Source organism: Stegostoma tigrinum, chromosome 9 (assembly GCF_030684315.1).
Source record: "Stegostoma tigrinum isolate sSteTig4 chromosome 9, sSteTig4.hap1, whole genome shotgun sequence".
Lineage (NCBI taxonomy): Eukaryota > Metazoa > Chordata > Chondrichthyes > Orectolobiformes > Stegostomatidae > Stegostoma > Stegostoma tigrinum.
This window is the reverse complement of record NC_081362.1, coordinates 59,842,373-59,866,971: the sequence shown is the minus strand read 5'-3', so window position 1 is coordinate 59,866,971 and position 24,599 is coordinate 59,842,373. Positions and strand designations below refer to the sequence as shown.

Below are 24,599 nucleotides of genomic sequence, written 5' to 3'. Positions count from 1 at the left end.
CCAGCATATCTATGAGCAATGACCACTGCTGGAACTGCATTAGGGAAAGCACAGCATCGTGGACATCATACTTGAATCTGTGGAATAATGCTGGACATATTAGTACCAACCAGAATAATATGATAATGGAAGAATATCAGTAGCGGGAGGAATAGGCTCTTACACCTGGCCACTTTAGGGCCTCAATTGTCTTCTAGGTGGGAATGCTGTTCATGACCTCTTTTATCACTGAGATAATGCGTCAAGTCAGGAAGGGCTGGGCTCTCCACCCTGTCTTTTTCACTCCTGAATTTGGGGTGTTTCATAAGGTAATTGCTCTGAAAGGGTAAATCTGATGATGCCTTAAGAACTTGGGTGGAGTAGGGCAAAACATCTTAGGAGTCATACTATCCTAACCTTCAAAGTCTTATTGACCATTTTACCAATGTAAATTGTACCTGATTGCTGTAATGCAATTAACTACTTCAGAGGTGTGTAATAACATTTTCCCACATACATTTTTCCATAAATTAAACATTTATTCTAGCTTTACATCCAAATCATTGGTGTACGTGAAAAGAAGTGATTCCAGAGCTGAATTCCATACAGCATCTGTACCAAATTATAACTGCTGAGAAACAGCCCCCAACTTTCTATTTCCTCATTCTATTAATCTAATTTGATGCCTTCTCTAAAATTCTAGAATACCTAAATTTCTTTAATCACCTTCAGAATTGTACTTTATTAAAGGTGTTCAAAAAGATCATATGCTTCATATTGGCAACATTTCCCCATTACGCTTTTCCTCATTCTGTAAGAAATCCTTTAGGTTTGCCCGCCATTCTAAATGTTTTCCTTTCATTCGCACATGTAGCAATGGTTTAATTTGCACTGCATGATTTTTACAAGGCTAACACATGACTCAATTTCTAGATCCCAATGAAGATCTGGCACCAGCTGGAGAACCAATGAGATCCCCTCATGAGATAATGGGAACTGCAGATGCTGGAGAATTCCAAGATAACAAAATGTGAGGCTGGATGAACACAGCAGGCCAAGCAGCATCTCAGATGCTGCTTGGCCTGCTGTGTTCATCCAGCCTCACATTTTGTTATCTTGAGATCCCCTCATGACATCTCTTTCTAGGAAAGCCCACTAGGGCTTGTGTTACTCACGCACTTAATAGGCCAGCAGAAGGGGTTTCTCCAGGATCATTGTGCCCTCACATCAAAAGTCAGTCTACTGAGGATTGCTGGCCACTCAGAAGCTGGCAGCTCTCCTGTATTCAGCAGTGCCATCAGAGAGGTAGTGTCTGCTGTTGGTATTGCACCCACCCAAAGTCTTGGATGAGGGAGAGATCCAGGTCAGAGCTGTGTGATGGTAGGAGGGGGATAGTGGTCACCAACAAGAGAAAATGTTGTCTCTCAGTGCCCCTCCTCTACCCAATGCTGGGTGACTTACACAAGCACTAAGTGAAGCACTCTCATGGGAGACCAAAATCAACACATCACGTTTTTTCTCATCACACGTCCTGCCAAAGAGCTCCTTGCTAGCCATTGGCTTCATAATTTATTAATTTAGCCATTGGCTTCATACCAGATATTTTGGGATGAGTTATTTAAGTGGCCATTAATTGCCTACATAAAAGTGTGCCACGACTCAACTGGGAAGTATGCATAGATATTCAAGCTCTACAATTCCATAAGCCATCACAAATAAGTAATTACACAATTAAACCAGCAAGATAATCAATTTGCCTGACTGACTTCTATTCAGGACTAAAGTAATTCACATTAGATTTGATCATTGGTAGGAAACTAACTATTTACTGCAAACAAACTTATCCTTAAACAAACAGCAAAAAATATTAGTAATTTGCGACTGTGACTTAAGCGAAACCTTTTTAAAAGCATCAAATGAACACACAGATTCATTCACAAACAAAAACATGCAATATTTGACATAAATATTATAGATGGAAGCAGTATAGACAAGGAAAACAAATTCTGCAGATGCAAAGTACAGATAATAACAAACAAGAGTTATTTTTCACAAGTTTTAAAAATTCTTTTAGTGACAGTGGCACAACATGATCGAAAGGACAAAGGTCAATCTTCGATTCAATAGCTGGTTGGGCAGATGTAGGCCTTTTCTTGCATTAGAATTTTTCCTTTAATGTCACCGTTTTTTTATTTTGCTTTGTTTTGTCTTTCACAGGCAGAAATGATGAGACTTCCCTCTTGTTTGCAGACTTTTCAATGTTCTCTTACTCTGATTAGAGAGTCTACGTATTGGATTTATAGAGTTGAATTTTGTCGAGATCATCAGCACTACACCGGATCACTTGCAGTTTCTGAGCAAGTTAGAGGTTGGAGTGAGATACTTGTCTGCCTTTTGCTGGAGGTGACAAAAATAGTGAGGTGCCTCCATGAGACCTGGTCAATCATGGACTCTGAGGATAATCATGAGGCAGGAGCTTGAAGTGGCAAGTCCCATTCATACTCCAGCCTGTTAGTCAGACAGTGTCAATTCAGAGAGAACACAATTTCATAGTATTAATAGGACAGCTTGTTAGGTTAGTGTGCCCCTACAATTCAGTGACACTTTCCTGAAGGTCATGCAGAAGTAGTGAAAGCGAATTGGAATATTTAACCTCTAGATAGAGTGGCAAGATGAAGACTATCAGGCAAATAAAGGAGATTTGGCTGTAGATCACCCAAAGATAATTACAGCAATGAGGATGTGGTTAGCAGTTTCAATACAGCAAGAATCACAATTACCTTCTGAGTTTTTGCAACGAAAGTAACATTAAAATCCAAATTGTCAGCCATGAAGGTCTTAAAGGGGCAGGACACATCTGAACAGGAGTGACTCAATACAACCAATGTATAGGTTCACCAAATGGATATGTATCTAGTGGCAACCCTCAACTAAAAACAGCAGCGTGAAATTTGGGAGGATGTTAGCGTTAACCAACCGGTGATGCAGGATCATCACATCTACTTGTGTGAATCATGATGGTCAATGATCATTAACTGTTGTTGAATAATTCAGAGCAGAAGAAATTTTTTTTTAAATTATACAATGGTCTGCAAGAGTCGAGGTCCAGCAAATGGAATGACCAACCTGGCAGTATTATTATCAGGGATTATCCTTTATCTTGAAAAGATGGCCATTGTCTCATCTGTCAGCAAATTTGAGACTGGCGTATAGTAGAGGATTTTGTGAATATTTCATAAATATACCTTGGCACTGCTAGTACCAACTGATATCTGATGAATTAGCTGCTGAAATAAAGGAAAGGAGTAACTGATACCTTTTGTCTTAAATGTTGCTAATAACGGAGGATGACCGGCAGCTGAGAGGAAAGGGTGCAACTACCTCAACTCATAACATGTGCTCTAAAGACCCACTGCTACAGGAGCAAAGCTCACCCTTGACCCAACTTGATCTACATTCATGCGCACCATGTGACTGCTAGGCTGCTGGGTCCACTGTTATTCTGCACTGCCCAAGTTTGAGTAGGTGCCCCAACATTCAGATACAGCCTCAGTCAATAAGACGTCAAATACTAAAGTTTCCTCATGCCTCGAAGAATGAGCTGTTTTCCAAGTCCTATCATCTAAGTCACTGTTCTAACTCTAGAGATTACCCATGGCAAGTCAATGGATATACACGAGCTCCTGATTGTTGACTTCCCCTTTCAATATTAGAAAATCTAATACCTCCACTATGCAGCCACCTCATCTGCTTAGACACGGAGTAGACCCTGCATGTCTGAAAAAGTGGAAATGTTATTTCAAACAACTTCTCAACCATCTACTCAATCACTTGAATAGTGTAACTACTGAATAGATATTCATCTTCTCCAAGGAGTCACCTTCTCAGAAATCACTCAGAGGTGATAACATATCAGCTATGCGCCATGTAGAGAGAGAAGAGTTAATGTTTAAGGCCTGAAGAAAGGTCACAACCTGAAATGTATACTCATTGGTTCTATTTTTTTTCTTTCTACACCAGCTTGGTTTTTGTCAGCACTTTCGGTTTTATCTCAGATTTCCAGCTTTTCAATGAATGGAAGGAAGAGATGGGAATGAACTGGTATTGGTAGAGTTGATGGTGAAATTCAGGAACTATTATTACTTATTGGTGACACAGTGTGAGGTGATAGATGGCCTATTTATGCTCTTATTTCTTGATTACATTACAGCATTTTGTATTAAATTAATTCAGTAAAATGCCTTGGCAGAATTTGACCTCAAAGCTGTATTATAGAATCATAGAATCCCTACAGTGTGGAAGCAGGCCATATGGCCCACTGAGTCCACACCACCCCTCTGAAGAACATCCCACCCGCACTCACTCCCTACTCTATCCCTGTAATCCTGCATTTCCCACAGCTGGTCCATTTAGTCTGCACAATCCTGGACACAATGGAGCAATTTAGCATGGCCAATCCAACTAATCTGCACATCTTTAGGCTCTGGGAGGAAACCAGGACACCCAGAGGAAACCCAAGCAGACAAGGGGAGAATGCACAAACTCCATACAGACTGTTACCTGCACTGGAATCAGCAGTGCTGTGCCTTGTACAGTAAAGAAAATTTGTAATTTGTTTAAAATGTTTCTGGAATCTGCAATTATTTTACAGAATGTTTAAAAAGGACTCAAATGTTTGCATCAACTTTAAGAATCAATTGTAAGCGTCAATTGTACCTTTCTTGGATAATAAAAAAAAACTGATTCATATTACCCTCGACCAGGAAGCAGTGCTAATAAGAATGAAGTTAAGATATGGATACCATGTGGCCAGACACAAAGGAAACCTATAGGCAAAGAAGCTAGAAAGTGAAGGCAAAAAAGGGAGACTACAAGACCAAGTTCATAGGACAGGTACACAACGAAATCTTGTAAGGTGAGCAAGCAAACTGTTCTCAGCAAAAAGTCAGATTTACTGTTTGACAGGAAAGCAGTCAGCAGCTCTGAGAGACAATGTGTGAGGTGGTTAACTGTGATTTATAAAGCATGGAAAGTTGAGTGAATAGTTTCAAAGTGCTCAAGTGATGTGTGTTTTTGCAGAAATTACCAAACCATAACCCAAGTGTTCTGGATGTGAGTTTGCTCGCTGAGCTGGAAGGTTAGTTTTCAGACGTTTCGTCACCATTCTAGGTAACATCATCAGTGAGCCTCCGAAGAAGCGCTGGTGTTATTTCCCACTTTCTATTTATCTGGTTAGGTTTCCTTGGATTACCCAAACCTAACCAGATAAATAGAAAGCGGGACATAACACCAGCGCTTCGTTGGAGGCTCACTGATGATGTTACCTAGAATGGTGACGAAACGTCTGAAAACTAACCTTCCAGCTCAGCGAGCAAACTCACATCCAGAACCTCAACCTGAGCTACAAATCTCCTCAAAACTCATTATAACCCAAGTGTTATTAGTTAGTCAGTTGAAAGGGAAACATGGATAACCAAAATCATCAGGCCTACTGTGATCTGATGGAAAGAGGATTCGTGGAAAGGTGCTTTGCTACTGATAATCGTAACTGTGAAACTTGGAGGTGAGAGCTGCTGTCAGATAGGGCTCCTAATCTACTCTGCCTGAATTAAAATTAACATATTTTATGTAAAAATGTACAGTTATCTAATGCCATGCAAACTGAATGGGAACTCTTGTTGTGCAAGACGTACCTTCATTGATTTGAAGTATCATTTGTGTACTAACTCATGTGTTGGCTCTGAGTCACATCAAAGTAATAGCTACAGCAAGTGCAATATTGTTGGTAGTTTGGGAGTAATTTGGTTTATGGTTTCCACATGGCCATTGTAACAAAATCCCATTAAAAATATTATAGCTGGCTTGTATTCATAGACAAATGTTTTCATATATTGCCTTAAATAACTGGACAAATGCAAGAGTAAAATATACAGGAAAAGCAACTAATCTATATATGACACTACAAGCTTTCAGAATACATGAGGTATAATTTAATGTGAGCAAATGGCAAGTCAGATGCATTAGTTCCAGCATAAGACCATCATCTCAAATTCTAAATAATTCTGCTACACTACTTGAAGGACAAAAGATTGCATTCACATTTTAACTCATCTTGCAGATGCACAGTACTCTAAAGAAGCACATTAAAGTGCTAAGTGAAAACCGGTCAAAATCAGAGTTTTATGGCAGTGGTCTTGCCTGGACGATGCCAACAATTACAAGATGGACGAAGCTTTGAAGAATAATGCAAAGTTGTCTGTTGAAAGCATATTTCATCCCAATCAACATGTAGAAGTACAATTATCCATAACCAAAGCTTGCTTCACAGCTGTAAAGTTCAGCTGTAATGATCCCTGCACATTGCACTTGCACATCAATTATGATAATCATAATCACGGTCGTTAAGCCGAATGTTCATTACTGTCAGGATGCCACTGACAGCAGTTTCAATCATCAGCTGCAATGGGCAAGCAGTCGCAGTTGCACCTATGTTTCTGCACCCAGGGTTTTGCAACATTAAATCCATGATCTGTTCTACTTCCCACTCTATTTTACAACTATTGAGGAAGAAAAGTTGACTTTATGTTCTACATAATGTACTAAGATAGTTTCCTACTGATTTGTTTTAATGCTTTTTCCTCAGTGAATGATTAACTGAGATCTTTAAACCTGCTTTGCTCCGCTATTACTTTTTAACAGCATAATTTCAGAGTTTAATATGAAAATATGCTCACAATGTAATATTGCCTTTGAAATAAAACTGTTTTGAGAACTTTACATTTTTGTAGAGGGGTCTACACTCTATGACTACAAATTTATTTATTGATGTCACTGCCCTCTCCCCTTCAATTTCAGTTTTAGACATTCAGAGCCCAGAGCCAGAAGGAAAGATGTGCAGTTAGCAGCAGCAATAAATAAAATCCACTCAATGAATACAGTTTGATTTACTTATTCTAAAATGAATCTTGGAAGCCTGAAAATAATATGTGGCTGGGGTTGCTGAAATTTAAGTTAGCTTTTTGCCACATTCAGGGTTTAACTACAACTAATTCAATTGTTTTAATGCACAATTTTGTATCATATCATTCAGTTGTGGTCGTAAATCTATTGTTTGCAACTTTTTTTGATTTTAGTCGTAACAAGTAGGATAATGTTTACAAGATAAACTTTCAGACAAGTTCTCAAACAATGATTATGGAAAATTAGTTTGAATTTTTAAATTAATTCTACCAAAAATGTTCAACATTGTTCAGTGAATCAGCATTTTATATGTACCGTGATCAATCTTAAAGTTATGACGTTCATTTAATGTTCCCATTGGAGTAGCTTTTATAAGATGCAATGTAATACAGCAGTGTTCCATTGTTTTAACCTCTTGAGACTCCAAGCAGCTGCTTACTCATACAAATATTGAAGATCACAGAAATATTAGATTTTGGGTTTCACGTAGGAAGATAGCTTTGATCAACTTAAATTTGTTATGTATGGTGAAACTCTGACCAGCTTAACAACAGTGTAGTCTACTGGTCAAAGATATGTCAAAATATGTACTTGTACTTGTATTTTGATCTGTGCCAAGTACAAAGAGGAGGGTGGTTATGCTGAAATTCTGAGAGACCTAGATACATGTCAGCTGAAGAATTGTGTAACCTCTCCCCACTACACTTCAGGAAGGGTGCAAATGCTTTGGAGATAATACAGAAGATGTTTACAACAATTGGTGATGAAATGAGAATCTTTGGTAATAAAGATAGATTCAAGAAGTTAGGACTGTTCTTCTTGAAGAGAAAACGTAAAAGAGATTTGATAAACTTTTCAAAATCATTAGGGACTGGGCAGAATTTATAAGGATATTTTTTCCCCACTCACAAAAGGATTAAGAACAAAAAGCAACAAATTTAAAGTAATATGCAAAAAAAGTAAATGCAATTTTAGAAAAACTTTTGCATATAGTTACTGCTTAGAGTCTGGAATGCACTACCTGTTGCTGCAGCAGAGGCAGGTTCAATTAAGGTAATCAACAGGCCATTAGATAATTACTTAAACAGAAACAATGTGCTAGTTACAGGGGAAAGGTGTTAGAGTGGCCTTAAGTCAGAATACTCATTCATAGATATAGTCCAGATGCAATTGGTTTATATTTTCTTTATATTTTATATTTTATTTTCACTTTATATTTTCATTGATTATAGATCATGAAAAGCTAATAGGCAATTGCCATTGGATCATTCAGATACATGAAGAGTCAGTTATGTTTTTTTATTGCTTGCCTACCTTATTCTTGCTTGGCATGTCTTCAGTTGCTCTAAAATGCTTAGTTCCATAAGCAATAGGTTCATATTTGGTGCTGGTATGAAGAAGCGGCTCATAGGTTCTGTATCTATTTGTATTGCTGAATGGCAGGAATCTAAACAGGATTTGTGAGAAAAGAAACATTGAACATGTATAAAACAGTCAACGTTGAAAAACCTCACTACATTTCATAATTAGATGTAGCTTTCTGAAGATGACAAACTGTTACAGTTTGTAGTGCCAATACTTGCATCAATGAATGGTGGAAATGGGTATGACTGCTATTCGAAATATTAGTTATGCCCAAAGAAGGAATGGAAAATCATTTTGCACATGTCTATCAGGTACAAATTCACACAGGGGATGATGAAAACCAGGATGCAGATCATATGCTTGTCCATGCTCTTGGTTTCAACTGATATGTAGCCTATCGAAGCCAACACAGAGTAATAAACATAACAATTATATCCCCAATTATTTTCTTAAAGCATTTTTTAACATTTTAATTTCTAAACAAACGGTCCCAAATTCACAAAGGCCTTATTCATGGACTACAACCAATACCTGAGGTGGAATGTGGTAGATCTACAGCTAGTTCATGCTTTGGTGATTATTTTCCAGAATTCTACAGATTCTGGAAAATGTCAAAACACAAAGAGACCTAAGTGTCTTTATCGATATGGCCCCGAAGACTAACATACAGATGTGGCAAGCTATTTGGAAGGCTAATGAAATTTTAATCTTCGCTGCAAGAGGATTTGCTTTCAGAAGTAATGGAGTCTTGCCTCAATTGTATAGGTTAGACTGCACCTGGAAAACTCTGCACAGTTTGATCTTTTTATCTGAGCAAAAATATTACTGCCATAGAGGGAATGCAGTAAAGATTTGTCATACATGTTCCTGGAGTGATTGATTTTTTCTTTAATATTCATTTTGTGGGATGTAGGCATTGCTGACTGGCCAGCATTTCTTGGCCATCCCTAGTTGCCCTTGAAAAGGTGGTGGGGATCTGCCTTCCTGAACTGCTGCAGTCCACCTGCTGTGGGTTGACCGACAATGCCATTAGGGAGGGAATTCCAGGATAAAGACCCAACGACCATGAAGGAATGGCAATATATTTCCATGTCAGGATGGTGAGTGGCTTGGAGAAGAACTTGAAGGTGGTGGTGTTCCCATATATCTGCTGCCCTTGTCCTTCTAGATGGAAGTGGTCGTGCATTTGGAAGGTGCTGCCTGAGGCTCTTTGGTGATTTTCTGCAGTGCATCTTGTAGATAGTATACACTGCTGCTACTGAATGTCAATGGTGCAGGGAATGGATGCTTGTGGATGTAGTGTCAATCAAGCGGGCTGCTTTGTTCTGGACAGCATCAAGCTTCATGAGTGTTGTTGGGACTGCACTCGTCCAGGCAAGTGGGGAGTATTCCATCACACTCCAGACTTGTGTCTTCTATACGGTTGACAGGTTTTGAGGAGTTAGGAGGTGTGTTACTCACCACTGAATTCCTAGTCTCTGACTTGCTCTTGTCGCCACGTGTTTGTGTGGCAAGTCCAATTGAGTTTCTGATCAATGATAACTCCCAGGATGCTGATAGTGGGGGATTCAGTGATGGTAACACTACTGAATGTCAAGAAGCAGTGGTTAGATTGTCTACTATTGGTGATAGGATCGGTCCTATAAAGAAAGTTTGAGCAAACCAGGCCTGTATTCTGGTGCTTCGTCAAACACGGGGTGAGCTCATTGAGATTTCCAAAACACTAAAAGGAATAGGGTAGATGCAAGTAAGATATTTGTCTTGACTGGGGAGTTCATAACCAGGGACCACAATTTAAAAACAAAGTGGATGCTGTGTAGGTACTGGATGAAAAGAACTGTTTTACTCAGAAGGTTGTGAACGTTTTGGAATTGTCTATCACAGATGGCTGCAGAAGCTTAGTCTTTGAGTATGTTTATTGTAGAAATTGATAGATTTCTAATTAACAGTGGTGTACAGGGCTATGGAGACGGGGTAGGTAAAAGACATTAAAGTGTTCAATCAGTCACAATTGTCTTGAATGGCCAGGCAAGTTCGATGAACTGAGTTGTTTACTTCTGTGCCTTAAAGGTTTATATCAACTCTTACAGTCGGAAATATAAATATGTATATATATACACATATACATACATACATATACATACACATTAGATTCATAGATATTTTCTCATATCAGTGGTAACCGAAGAACTGTCTTCATAATTTCCAAAGATAATCTTTCTTTTATCCTTTAGTTGCAGCAAACAAACTTACATGTATATGCAACATGTACATTCACCATTCAGATAATCTTTCTAAGGCAAATAAAATGAAGTATTTCATTTGAAAACAAACTAAATTTAGAGCATAAACTACAATAGGAGTAACAATTGGAGACTCATTGCTCCTTCCAAGTAAATGAGCAGGTTTCAAAGATCTGTCAAAAACAAGCACCGAGCAATACTTTCGCCAGTGGTGTTAAATCAACATAATTTATAATTAGTAACATAAACAAATACGCACTGAAGAAGTGTTGCATTGAAATTGAGAAAGCAAACAAAACTCTTGTGATTTCATAAAGGATTGAAAAAGGAGGCAGCAGTTGGAAATGGAGTGATTCACCTGAGCAAAAATTTGAATTGAATGTGAAAGGACAGAATCAGCAAATATTTTGGGACAGAATAATTCTTTTGGGAGGCTGAAATGGCTGGGCTTTTTCTGGCTGGAAATAAAGTGCATCAAATCTTAGTGTTATTCAGATTTCTCGCAGCAGATCAGAGGAAAGTGAAGAAGACTTGTTGGGAGCAAGGCATGATGATGCCTCAGACTTGGAGCTTCAAAAAAAAAATTTATACAGTTTATTTTGGAGTTAGGATTGATCATTTGTAGACACATCCCAAACTCAGTTAGACCTCTGCTTCATTGAGTTTGAATGGAACTGACAGGAATGTTAACTGGAATCTCACATGTTGGATGTTCATTTACTTTGTTGTTAAGGGCCACAATATACAATGAAAGAGCAGATTTGCCATCTGTCCTGTCCTGACTGGGAGTGGCAATGCATTCTGGGTTGCAGGAGTTGGCATATTGATTCTGCACATTGATTTTGCCCAGGCATAATGGTATGAATACAAACTAATGTAGCAAACCTTGTCTGCTAATTTATACCCATAAAACAGAAACAAGTAATTATACCTTAGCTATAAAAGTACAAAAAAAATCAATGATTTACGGAAAGAATAGTAAGGTTGAGAAAATTAACTACTGGATACTCACTGGTCAGACAGAGTACATCAATAGGCCTTATGATCATTTTCAATCTCAAAAGAAAATTCCCTACTAAATCCTATCTATTTCTGCTAACTCACTGGAGGAACAATCTGCTGTACACCTGTGGGCTACAACCCCTTTATTAAAGCTAAAATACCACCCCCAATCCATCAAACGATGAAATGCTGCTGGTGACATTTTAAGACTACTAAAGTTATGCCTCGAAGGTGCCATTGTTGAAGAAAATAGCTGCCCATTCTATTCCTACTTCATAGCACCTGGTCCATTGTCTTGCAGATTACAGTGCAGGTGCAAAGCCAATCTGCTTTTAGTACAGTCATAGAGTCTCACACATGGAAATAGAGCTTGCAGTTGAACCAGTCCATGATGACCATAATCCCAAACTACCCGCCTGTGCTTGGCCAATAACCCTTCAAACATTTATTCATGTACTTATCTGAATGCCTTTAAACATTGTCACTTGATCTGCATCCACCACTTCCTGTTGGAGTTCATTCCACATACTGACCATCCTCTGTATAAAAAAATTGCCCCTTCTGTCTTTTATAAATCTTTCTCCTCTCACTTTAAAAATATGTTACCCAATCTTAAAATTCCCCCCAAAAAAGACAGCTGCCATTCACCTTATCTATACCTCTCATGATTTTATAAACCTCTATAAGGTCACCCCTCAACCTTCTACACTCCAACGGAAAAAGTTCCAGCCTATTCAGCCTGTCCCCATAATTCAAACCCTCCGTTCCCAGCAACATCCTGGTAAATCTCTTCTGAACCCTTCTAGCTTAATAATACCCTTCCTCCAACAGGGCAACCAGAACTGGGCTCAGTATTCCAGGATAGGACTCACCAACATCCTGTACAACCTTGACATAATGTCCCAACTCCTGTACTCAAAGGTCTGAGCAATGAAGGCAATCGTGCTAAATACCATCTTAACCATCCTATCTCTCAGTGATGCAAAGTTCAAAGAGTTATTCACCTGCACTTCTGTTGTACAATACTAAACAAGGCCCTAGTTTTAATTGTAACTCCTCCCCTTGTTGTTTTATCAAAATGCAATACCTCATATTTATCCAAATTAAGCTCCATCGCCACTCTTCAGCCCATTGATTCAATTGATCAAGATCTCTTTGTAATCTTAGGCAACCTCTTCACTGTCCACAATACAAACAATTTTGCTGTCATCCAGAAATTTACAATGCCTTTCATATTCTCACCTAATTCATTTATATAACTGACAAATGAAAGTGGACCCAGCACTGATCCTCACAGAATACCGCTGGTCACAGGCTTCCAGTCCAAGAAACATCAGTCCACCACCACTCTCTTTCTCCTGCTGTTAAGCCAATTTTGTATATAATTGGCAAGCTCACTCTGAATATTAGTCTACCATGCAGAACCTTGTTAAAGACTTTACTAAATTCCAAGTAAACAATGTCTACCGCTCTGCCCTCATCCTCAAAAAACTCATATCATGTTTGTAAGACATGATCTCCCTCACACAAAACCATGCTGACTATCCCTAAACATTCCTTGCCTCTACAAATGCATTTAAATCCTACCTTTCAGAATCACTTCCAACGACTTTTTACCAACCACTGAGGCTCCTCCTTACATCCTTTCTTAAAACAAAGGCACAACATTGGCCACTCTGCAGTAATTTGGCACCTTACCTGTAGTTACAGATGATACAAATATTTCTGAAAGGGGCCCCGCAATTTCCTCACTAACTTCACAAAAACTCCTGGGATTCACTAGAACAGATCTTGGAGATTTATCCACCATCATATTTTCTCCAGCTCTTCCTATTCTGTAACGCGAGCTGTTTTCAACACATCAGTGTTTATTTCCCTGAGTTCTCTAGCCTCCATGTCTTTCTCCACAGTAAAAAAAAAGACACCAAGTATTCATTTAAATATCTCTCCTGCCTCCTGAGGTTCAACAAAAAGATGATTTCTTTGGTATTTAAGGGGCCCTTCTCTCTCTCTCTCTCTGCTCTCTTGCTCTTAACATACTGGTAGAATCTGTTTGGATTATCTTTCACTTTATTTGTCAAGTTGAATTGAGTTGGGTTGAAGGTTTCCACATCAACCAAAAACTAGCCATAACACCAACCACTTGTGAAAAACATTTCCTCATGTCTCCAGTTGTTCTTCCTATTTCCTTAAATCTGTGCTTCTCTAGGGGGAAATAGGCCTTCCCTGTCCACTCTATGCAAGCCCCTTTGTGTTTTATCTCTTTATTTCATTTGTTATCCATCTCTAATTTGAACTGATCAGTTCAGAGTGCAGTTAACAGTCAACCACAATGCTGTGGGTCTGGAGATACAGGTAGGCCAGACCAGATAATAATGATGGATTTCTTTTCTTGAAGGACATTTATGAACCAAATGGATTTTTATGGCAACCAATGATAATTCAAATGGTCACCATCAGCTTTGTGTTCCAGATTTGTTAACTGAAATTCCGCCAGCGTTCATGGTAGGATCCCAGAGTGTTTTGGTTCGTGTTTCTGAATTACCAGTCTAGTGACATTGCCGACAGGCCAACATCTTCCCAATTTGTGATAATAACGTGTGAAGCTGGATAAACACAGCAGGCCAAGCAGCATCTCAGGAGCACAAAAGCTGACGTTTCGGGCCTAGACCCTTCATCAGAGAAGGGGGTGACGTGAGGGTTCTGGAATAAATAGGGAGAGAGGGGGAGGTGGACTGAAGATGGAGAGGAAAGAAGATAGGTGGAGAGGAGAGTATAGGTGGGGAGGTAGGGAGGGGGTAGGTCAGCCCAGGGAAGACGGACAGGTCAAGGAGGTGGAAAGAGGTTAGTAGGTAGGAAATGGAGGTGGGGCTTGGGGTGGGAGGAAGGGATGGGTGAGAGGAAGAACAGGTTAGGGAGGCAGAGACAGGCTGGGCTGGTTGTGTGGTGCAGTTGGGGGAGGGGATGAACAGGGCTGGTTTTGGGATGCGGTGGGGCAATGGGAGATTTTGAAGCTGGTGAAGTCCACATTGATACCATTGGGCTGCAGGGTTCCCAAGCGGAATATGAGTTGCTGTTCCTGCAATCTTCGGGTGGCATCATTGTGGCACTGCAGGAGGCCCATGATGGACATGTCATCTAAAGAATGGGAGGGGGAATTGAAATGGTTCGCGACTGGGAGGTGCAGTTGTTTATTGCGAACCGAATGGAGGTGTTCTGCAAAGCGGTCCCCAAGTCTCCGCTTGGTTTCCCCAATATGGATATTAAGCAGAGGTTCACCTGCACATCTGCCAATGTGGTATACTGTATCCATTGTACCCGGTGTGGCTTCCTCTACATTGGGGAAACCAAACAGAGGCTTGGGGACTGCTTTGCAGAACACCTCCGCTCAGTTCGCAACAAACAAATGCACCTCCCAGTCGCGAACCATTTCAACTCCCCCTCCCATTCTTTAGATGACATGTCCATCATGGGCCTCCTGCAGTGCCACAATGATGCCACCCGAAGGTTGCAGGAACAGCAACTCATATTCCGCTTGGGAACCCTGCAGCCCAATGGTATCAATGTGGACTTCACCAGCTTCAAAATCTGCCCTTGCCCCACCGCATCCCAAAACCAGCCCTGTTCGTCCCCTCCCCCAACTGCACCACACAACCAGCCCAGCTCTTCCCCTCCACCCACTGCATCCCAAAACCAGCCCAGCCTGTCTCTGCCTCCCTAACCTGTCTTCCTCTCACCCATCCCTTCCTCCCACCCCAAGCCGCACCTCCATTTCCTACCTACTAACCTCATCCCACCTCCTTGACCTGTCCGTCTTCCCTGGGCTGACCTACCCCCTCCCTACCTCCCCACCTATACTCTACTCTCCACCTATCTTCTTTTCTCTCCATCTTTAGTCTGCCTCCCCCTCTCTCCCTATTTATTCCAGAACCCTCACCCCATCCCCCTCTCTGATGAAGGGTCTAGGCCCAAAACGTCAGCTTTTGTGCTCCTGAGATGCTGCTTGGCCTGCTGTGTTCATCCAGCTTCACACTTTATTATCTTGGATTCTCCAGCATCTGCAGTTCCCATTATCACTGACACATCTTCCCAATCTGTGCCTGCTTGACAACATGGCTGGCTCTCGATAATCTTGGACCAATTTTAAATCCTTTAAACCCTCACCTGGGTTCATTTGGTAACTTTATTGGCTGATGATAACTACGGCTGATTGCATGTCTTCTTCATTATTTTGTGTACCTCAATTAAGTAACCTCTTAGCCTCCTCAGTTCTAAAGAAAACAACCTTAATGTATCCAATATATCCTCTTTGCTGCAATTTTCAAAACCTAGAATTGCTCTTGTGAAACTACTCTCTTTTCTCTCTAGAGTAATTGTGCCCTTCCTGTAATGTGGCGACCACAACCATACATGAAGCTCCATCTGAGGCTTAACCAGTGTACTTATGTACTTGCAGCATTATATCCTTGCATTTGTATTTAATACCTCAACCAATAGATTAACCAAGGTAAATATCCCATGTGCCTTCTTTGCCACCTTATTTATGTGTCCTGCCATCTTTAGGGACTTGTGAACATGTATTCCAAGGTCCCTTACTTCCTCTGCTCTTTTCAATAGCCTCCCAATATTTTTTATTTGATCACTTTGTTTTCCTTGCCCAAATGCATACCTCATATTTCTCTGGCCTGAATTCAGTTTGCCACTTTTCTGCCCATTCAACCAAGGCAGTGATATACTCCTAGAGCCAACAACCATTCTTTTGGTGTGAGTAATCATGTTAGGTTGTGTTGAAGATCCAACGACACCATTGGAAAAAGTTCAGGGAATATTTTGGCCAACTTTCTTCACGTTAGACAAATTAATTGGTCATTCATTTTGCTCACAATGTATATAAATCTGCCTTATTTACCAAAATACACCTGTGTTAGCATAATAACACTTCAAAAGTAATAACATGTTGGTTAATGTCTTGAGTTGTAATAGTGAGCTTTACAATACAAATACTTTCTTTCAATATGAATTGAGGTGTGTTACAGCTATCATTTTATAAAATAAATATCAGTATCATTATTGGGCTCACTTTATTTGCATTTTTTGCAAGTCATGAATTCTCTGAAAACTAACAGTTTGTTTGTTGGCAAACACATTTGAGGATCTTCAGCCAATCTGAACCAACTTTTGTAACATGGCATCTTGAACAAAAGGGCATGCTGTGAGGAAGTTGACATCTAACCACATCTGCTTTTTTTTTGCCCCTGGTGACATAACATGCTTTAACTACCATTAACATACGTTGCAAAAATATTGTAATGAATTTAAGGAGAACATAGACAGATTTTTAATTAGTTCTGAGTTGAAGGGTTATGGACAGCAGGCAGGAAAGTGAAGTTGAGACTGAGGTGATATCTGCCATGATCTTCGTAAATGTCAGAGCAGTTTCGAAAGGCTGAATTGCCGACTCCTGCTCCATGTTCTTATGTTCATAAGTCATAAATACACAACCTTTGTTCATATTTCATTTTTTTCTCATGTCTTTTTTGTTTCCTGCAAGTTATGTTCCGAGGCACTAAATATTATTTCTTCATAAGGGGAAACGACAGGCAGCATGCAAAGGCAGAGGAGATGAAAAGACTACAGCAAAAGGCAAGAAAGTTGACAAGAGAATGACAGAATGCAAATGAGAGCCCAATGCTGCTGAAGGGAGCACATGATCCTCGCCCATAATTATAAACTATAATCAGAATATTATCTTTAAAGTAACTCAGAAATATGTGAATATTGTGGTGTTAAAAGGTGCTGAGAAAACAGCCACCTTTAATGTGTTGCTCGAATGCTAAAGTATAACTGCCGCTGTAAAATGACAAAACAAAATTAAAACTCTTCTTGAAAAGCATCAGAAAATAAAACACTAAGTAGAATCTCCAAACTATCTATTTTTATTGGCTCAGAAGAAATTTTAACGTGGTCTATCATGAAATATTTCATGATTCAGTAATCACCAAGAAGGCAGACAATAAACTTGAAATTTTGAGTGTAATACTACACATGTTGTCTTTGACAATCATGATGAAATATTCAAAATATTTACAAACTATTGAAATAGGTGTGGATGTAGATTTTGGTCCATAGGACTTTAAGAGTGTCATTGGGCATGTGGATGTTAATGGAAATCATACAGTGAAAACTTATAAATTAATTAATATCTAGTTAAGTAAACTAAAGCTAATTAAAGAAAATGAAATATCAAAAGAAATGTAGAGCCAGACATCCTGATTATTGACAATCATAGATCACAGTTTGTTACTACACTTCTATTTAATGCAATAAAAGACATCTGCATTTTTGACAGGAGATTCTGAGCTGTGCTTCTTCAGAAATGCAGAGCTGTATTTCCTTTTTGGCAAACCGAACATACTGCACAATCATCACAGGAAGGCAAACCATGCCACCTTTTCAGAAGAGTTAGTTGCTGTTTTCTGTAATCCAAAGCATCACAGGCAACCTTCTTGACAGATATTGTGAAAGAGTAAGTACATATAGAAATGTGATATTAGTGGGCTGAGAGGGTAAAGTACTAGATGGGTGGGGGGCTAGGGTGCCAAGTGGGTAGGGTGCCAGCACAATAGAGCATCATGTGGTAAGATTGCCAAGAAGCTACGGTACCAAGTCAGAAGGGTGTCAGGTAAGTAGAGTACCAGGTTGCAAAGTGGTACAGGAGCCAGGTATGCATTAGAAGATAGAGTCTGACTGCAGGGGAAGGAGGCTGTGGTCTGGCAGCAAGCACCAAGGGTATCAGCTCCAATGGGATAGGATTGGCTGGGGCCCAGGGAAGGTGGAGGAGGGAAGTCAGGTCCAATAGCATGGGAGGGGAATGTGTCCTCAGATTCATGGAGGTGAGGGGGCATTAGGTCCAGCTGTTGGTGGAGGCTTTTGTATTTAGTTCTGAGGTATGCTCAGTGCCAGGGTAGAGGGTAGTGCCAGATCAGGTTCTGCGAGTGTTCAAGGCCTGAGGCAAAGGATACTTGATGGTGGGTGAGGTAATTTGCAGAGGTCAGTAATACTGTTACCCAAGAGTTAGAATGCTTGTTTAATCCTGAGTAATTGTTTAACTGACAACAAAACCCTTGGATTTAAATGAAAACTTTCAGAGACTTCTAAGTGTTAGGGAATTGCTCAGTGGAATATTCAGTATTCTGACAATTTCTTCAATGTTTTTTATACTGGGGTTTCTGCAAGGTCATCAAGTGTAACTCCCAAATATGTTTCAGAAGCAAGTATCTGGCTATTGGAAAATCAGCCGCCATTATCTGATCAAATTACGATTTTGATTATAATAATTTTAAGTCAATGTAACTATTTTTGTTTCATGTTTATGAACGTAAAATTGTTCATTTAAATAATGGTGTGTAAGAGCTCAATTAGATGCACTGTTGAATGAAAATTGTTGAATATTCAACGTATATGACTGTAAAGTTAAAATCTTAGGTTATTCTTTCTTTGTAGACATTTTCTTTAACCTTATTTTTAAAATCTTATATTTAACTTTCATCCTTTTATTTTTTGAATGTAGGATGGATAGCATAGTTTCTTATTCCATGTTTTTAAATTAGTAATTGGGCACTAATTTCATGTTAAGCTTTAAAGGAAATGTTCTTATTTTGCTTTTAGTAACTGCCAAAACTGAATTACTAAAGTTAACAACTTGTCAATGTAAAGCATATTTCACAGAATGAGTTCTTAGAAACAATTCAGGACATTTTACTACATTAAAGATGCTTTATAAACATAAGTCGTCGTTGCGAGCAGAATGCCATTCCTGCTACCCTACAGAGCTGCCAATTTCAACGTGGGTGGGATGAGTGACTGCAGCTGCACTTTCACACCCACCAACAGCCTGACCCCATTTCACAGGCTGCCCATACGACAGTGACGAATGCAATGGGCCCGTGAAAAGACCTTCGATAACTCACTGGCGACTTTGTCATTCATGAGTTATTAGGTCTTTCTCACTCATGGAATAAACTGGCTATTTCATTGTCCCTCTTGTGTATTCTCTATTTATTTGGACTGCTGAAAGAATCAAAATTGTACTATGCAAAAACAAAGAAGAGAAATTTAGGAATTATTTCAATGACAAAAGAACATTGAAATTAATGGTCACTGACATTCAAAATGCAGACTTAAAGACATGACTTTTCAGAGATAGATTCTGAGTATTTGACATTACTAATAACATTGTAGATTAAAATGATGTTTTGGAGAAAATATAAATATCAAGCACAAACCAGTAAAACTTAGTTCAAAGGTGCTTGAAGAAGTGGCAATAGAAAAATAAATGTCTTATTAACTATCACAATATCTCAAAGAACTAGCAATGTAGAAAATGTCCAACAACCCCGATCAGACAACAATTATTAAAAGAAAATCTAAACTAAGTCAAGAATTTAACAGAAGGGTTATGACATAAAGGTGTGGTATTGTGTAAACAATAGATTTCTAGGAAGACTGCCAAATGTTAATTAAAGTGTATGTTGATTTTGCAAATTACACCCTAGACACTTAGCTGGGAGTATTCTATAAACAGATTTAACCAACATGAAAAGGTGGAGTGTCAGAGGAGTTCTGAATACCATAGGGCTTGCTGGTGCTGATGTTGATGCTAGAAGAAGACATTTCGCAGGTTCACAAGTGAAAAGCTAAACTTGTTTAACATTTTAAAATAAAAACTGGTTGGTTACCTTAGAAATACCAGGTTTAATGTCTTGCATTGATTTTCAGTGAAAAATTATTTCTTTGCATTTTACAAATGTTTTTATTTCGCTACAACAAAACTGACCTGTGACTATGTCTTATTAAAGGCTCCTAACTGATCAGATTAATTATCAGATGCACTAATTTGTGTAATTTTGAGTTCTTCTCTGGCATTTTACCAAGAATCTTCTAATATAGGCAAGTAGATTATCCAATTCAATACTTATATTTTCAAGAGTAGGAAACCCAACCTGGTATTCTTAATTTTCCAATATTCCAAAATTAAATTATTACTAAATGTTACTAATAAAATGTTATTGAACAGTACATGAAAATACACATGTAAGATTTAAATATTATTACTTAGAGACTTGTACTGGTGTGACTAGGTAGCTTAAAAGAACAACAGCAAGCTATTGACACAACTCATTTAAAAGGAATGTAAACATAATGAGGGTACAAAACAGAACACCATTATTACATTTCTGGTAAAGTTATTCAAATCATGAAGTTTATAAAACCAGATTTGTGTCAACCTCAGCTGAATATATATCTGTTTTCCATCATTATCAACATTTGCATGTTGTCCGCAATATGTTACTTACTATGCTTTACCTGAACAAGCTTTTAGAACTAGCAATTATACCCATGCATCAGGTTTTGCAATGCAGAACAGAGGCAGGTCATTTTTCATGCATTTGCTTCTTAATAAATAAAGGAAACTAGATCTAAAATGATTCATGTACCTCTAAAATCAGCAATAAAGTACTGATTTTGAGGGTTTTTGAGTTATTCTGTTTTCGAGCATTATAAGTCATTGTCCATCGTCAGAACAATTTTGGGTGAAAGGGAAGTACTTTGAAATACATTGCAAAATATAAAGGCACTACACGTTCCATGTCTGTGAATCACTATAATTTTAAAAATAAACATAATCCTGCGTACAAAACCATAATGCTGTAAATGGCAAGACATTCTGAATGACAATACATTTTCAATACAAATGTATGGACAATACACCTTTTAAACAAAGGTAAATTTCTATCATACAAAACACGTAATCATGAAAGTAAAACAAAAAATAGTAATAATGTTCATGATTAATAAGCCTCAATTTTCTTTGAGCGATAGTAGATAATTATCTGTATTTATTTTTCCTGCAGTTTTAAGTTACATGCTGTTACTTTGATTATAAAAATTAACCTCTAAAATATTTTTGTAAACAAAATGTTAATAACAGTTGTATGGTAGTACAGAACTTGAGTAGTATTCCTGAAAAGAGAGACACCTTGCTAAGCCTTTCCATCTTGCACTCATCAGGACAAATGCAGAAATATTAAATGTCAAATGGTCACAATAATTTATACTACAGGAGGAAAGGGCACTGATTGGTTGCTACTTCAGCTAATTGGTTCAGGTATTTGCATGGAGAAAGTGATGAGGAATTATACTCTCCCTAAGCTCCTGTGTAATTCAAAGAAAAGAACGAGACTTCCACATATTCCTTTCATTTGTAGACAGTAAATTCCTCCTAATGCATGAATGCCACTTCCAGGAAAGCATAAATGAGCCACATTACAAACTCAAATGATTATTTTATACTGGCTATTAGTGTTGGTACAAGCACAAGCTGGATTATTTAGTAAATGTAGCATAATTGCAGAACCATATCTAACAAAAGATGGTTTTGGATTTTGCAAATGATAAACTTGAGGAGCCTATAGTTTCTTGTGCTTTCTCCATGGCAAGACCTTAGTTAATTAGAGTTGACTTGCCCCTCTTTTCCTCTCATACAACCTGCTGTGATCATTTCAAATTTGGCATTGTTACATATATTCTGATAAGTATAAAAAGAATAAGATTCAGCAATATGTTTTTCTCTTCAGCAAGAAAATATTAACAGCAGAATCAATTGAAAGGATTTAAGACTGATAAAAATGGCATAATGATAATAAAACAAATTACTTTTTTAGCAATATTATTCGAAAAAGATAGTAGCATGCAGAGGGGCAATATATTTCTATACTGTGATACAATCAGTGTGCTTTACGATGAATAATTATTTACTTTTCTAGATAATAAATCAACTTTAGCGATAGAAAACATTTCTCAGCATTCTATGCCACTAAAAAGTAGCCATCAACAGAACTTAGAAATATATTAGAAAATGGAAACTATTGGAATTAGATGCTATCGATTCTTATGTTTGGATATTTTCTTCTCTCCCCAGCAGGAGTTGGCAAATTGTAGCGTTTTACCTCCTGTTTCCACCTGTAAACTAGACAAAATTGGTTTGCTTCCATGGTTACAATATCAGCATGTTTCCAATCTAAGTAATACTTTATGTAAAACACAAACCTCTGCTGTGTACCATTGTTCTAGCATTAAGCAGATTGTGATTTTTATCAGATATCAATTCCACATCATTTCTCATTTCTACTTTGTTCTATTTTTTCCAAAATTGTATGTTATTATATAATGATTATGATTTTAATCCTATTATTAATAAAGAAAAAGAATGAGTTTCAAGTAACATTTGTGCAGTACTATTTATACATAAAAGAAACTGTTATAAATAATAACGAATCAATGTTTTAGAAGTGATAAATGCATTTTGATGTTTGATTATACCTTTTTTGATTTGATTTTGCAATTGAAAATCTACTGTAACTGTTGTGAGAGCTCAGATTTTTTTCCTAAAAATGTCAAGTTTAATTTGTCACTTTCAAAAACTCTTGATTTTGAAGAATGCCATTTGCATAATAGTTTGATTGTATACTTTAAATTCTAAATATGCATATTTCTTCCAAAATTTTCCTTCACAAGATGTGCAAATTGCTGTCAAAGCTAGCATTTGTTGTCCATTCCTAATTGCCCTTGAAAAGGTGAGCACAAACTTGGAACAGCAGAAGGTCATCTCTATGTGCAGTGTTATTGGGAGGGGAATTTCATTTTGCCCCAGCAACAGTGAAAGAATGGTGATGTAATTCCAAATAAGGAAGGTATTGTGGACCCCATCAGATTATGCAATTGTGGAATAAAATAAATCTTAATATATAAATATTCTTTGACAATAGAAGGTTACTTTAATTTTCTCGATTAAATTTCTAGTTGAGTATTCAAGTTTTGAAATAAAACAAAATAAATTCAAAATCTCATGCAAGTTGAGCATTGCCTTTTTAAATTCTGAGAAGTATATAGGTATACAAATACTCATGAGAAAAACGGCATTCACACAAGATAGATTACAGTGCTAGGAATGCTAATTTGCACATGGGACAGACATCACCAAAAATTAATGTGGTCCAATGTCCCAGAATATATAGAACTGATGCTGTGAGCCGGCTGCTCTAGTAGCAGTTGCCATCCTGTTCAAATCGGAACAGTCCATCTTTCTTTCTTTTCAACTCTATTTAAAACAGTATGTTTTTCCTCTAGTGGATTGCTTAGTGCAGTACCCCAGGAACACAGTCTGACACTGTTCTTCATACATAAAGGTAGAGATTTGAATCCAGCCCAGGAGTTGGTGACAAAGGTCATCTCTTCCAAATAGCTGTTAAGAGCTTCCAGTGAAATGAGATCAGCCAACCTCTGTCAAAAATCCCAAATATATCACTCTGGTCTCTGACACTCCATATAGTGTAAGCAATTCACCACAGTAAGCATCAAAAAGCATCTATGTAGACTCTGAAGTATGTAACCTCCACTGAATTGAAACATAAGTGCCTCAGTCTATCACCTGTAAAGAAAAATTGTTAGATTGTCAGATAAATAATTGTGTTACAATTACCACTGTCTTTGTGTTCAGTTATCATGGGTCATACTGTTAGTTGAATTATAGGGGCCAATTTTAGACTCATTACATCTGAAAATGGTTGCCGACGGGATGTAATGATGTGTGAAATTTGGCAGACATCAGTTCCAACAATCTCCGCCTATTCTCTGCCCAGTTCAAGTTTCTGATTTCTGGAGGCTTGAGCACATAATCTAAGCTGACAATTCATTGTTCTACTGAGGGAGCACTGGACTACCAGAAGTATCAACTTTCAAATGAGATGTTAAACAGATGCTCCATCTGTTTTTTTAGATGGTTGTAAAAGATCAAAAGGCACAATTTGAGAAGACAGGCGAGTTCTCACCTGTGTTCTAGCCAATATTTTTCACTCAATCGCATTACTGAAATAAACAGATTGTCTGGATATTGTCTCGTTAGTTTTGTTGGACATTGATACTCATGAATAAGGTGGTGCATGTCCTCCATTAAACATTTCAAAAGTACTGACTTTATCGTAAACCACT

The 24,599-nt window shown here is 38.2% G+C and overlaps 1 protein-coding gene across 1 annotated transcript in view; it reads right to left on the bottom strand.

The window, feature by feature from the left end:
• spata17 (spermatogenesis associated 17) overlaps positions 1-24,599 on the bottom strand; it is a 317,410-nt gene that overhangs the window by 125,542 nt on the left and 167,269 nt on the right. The window contains exon 9 of the mRNA XM_048536385.2: positions 8,254-8,386. Coding sequence (XP_048392342.1) covers positions 8,254-8,386 — 133 coding nt within the window. The remainder of the gene's footprint in view (positions 1-8,253; positions 8,387-24,599) is intronic.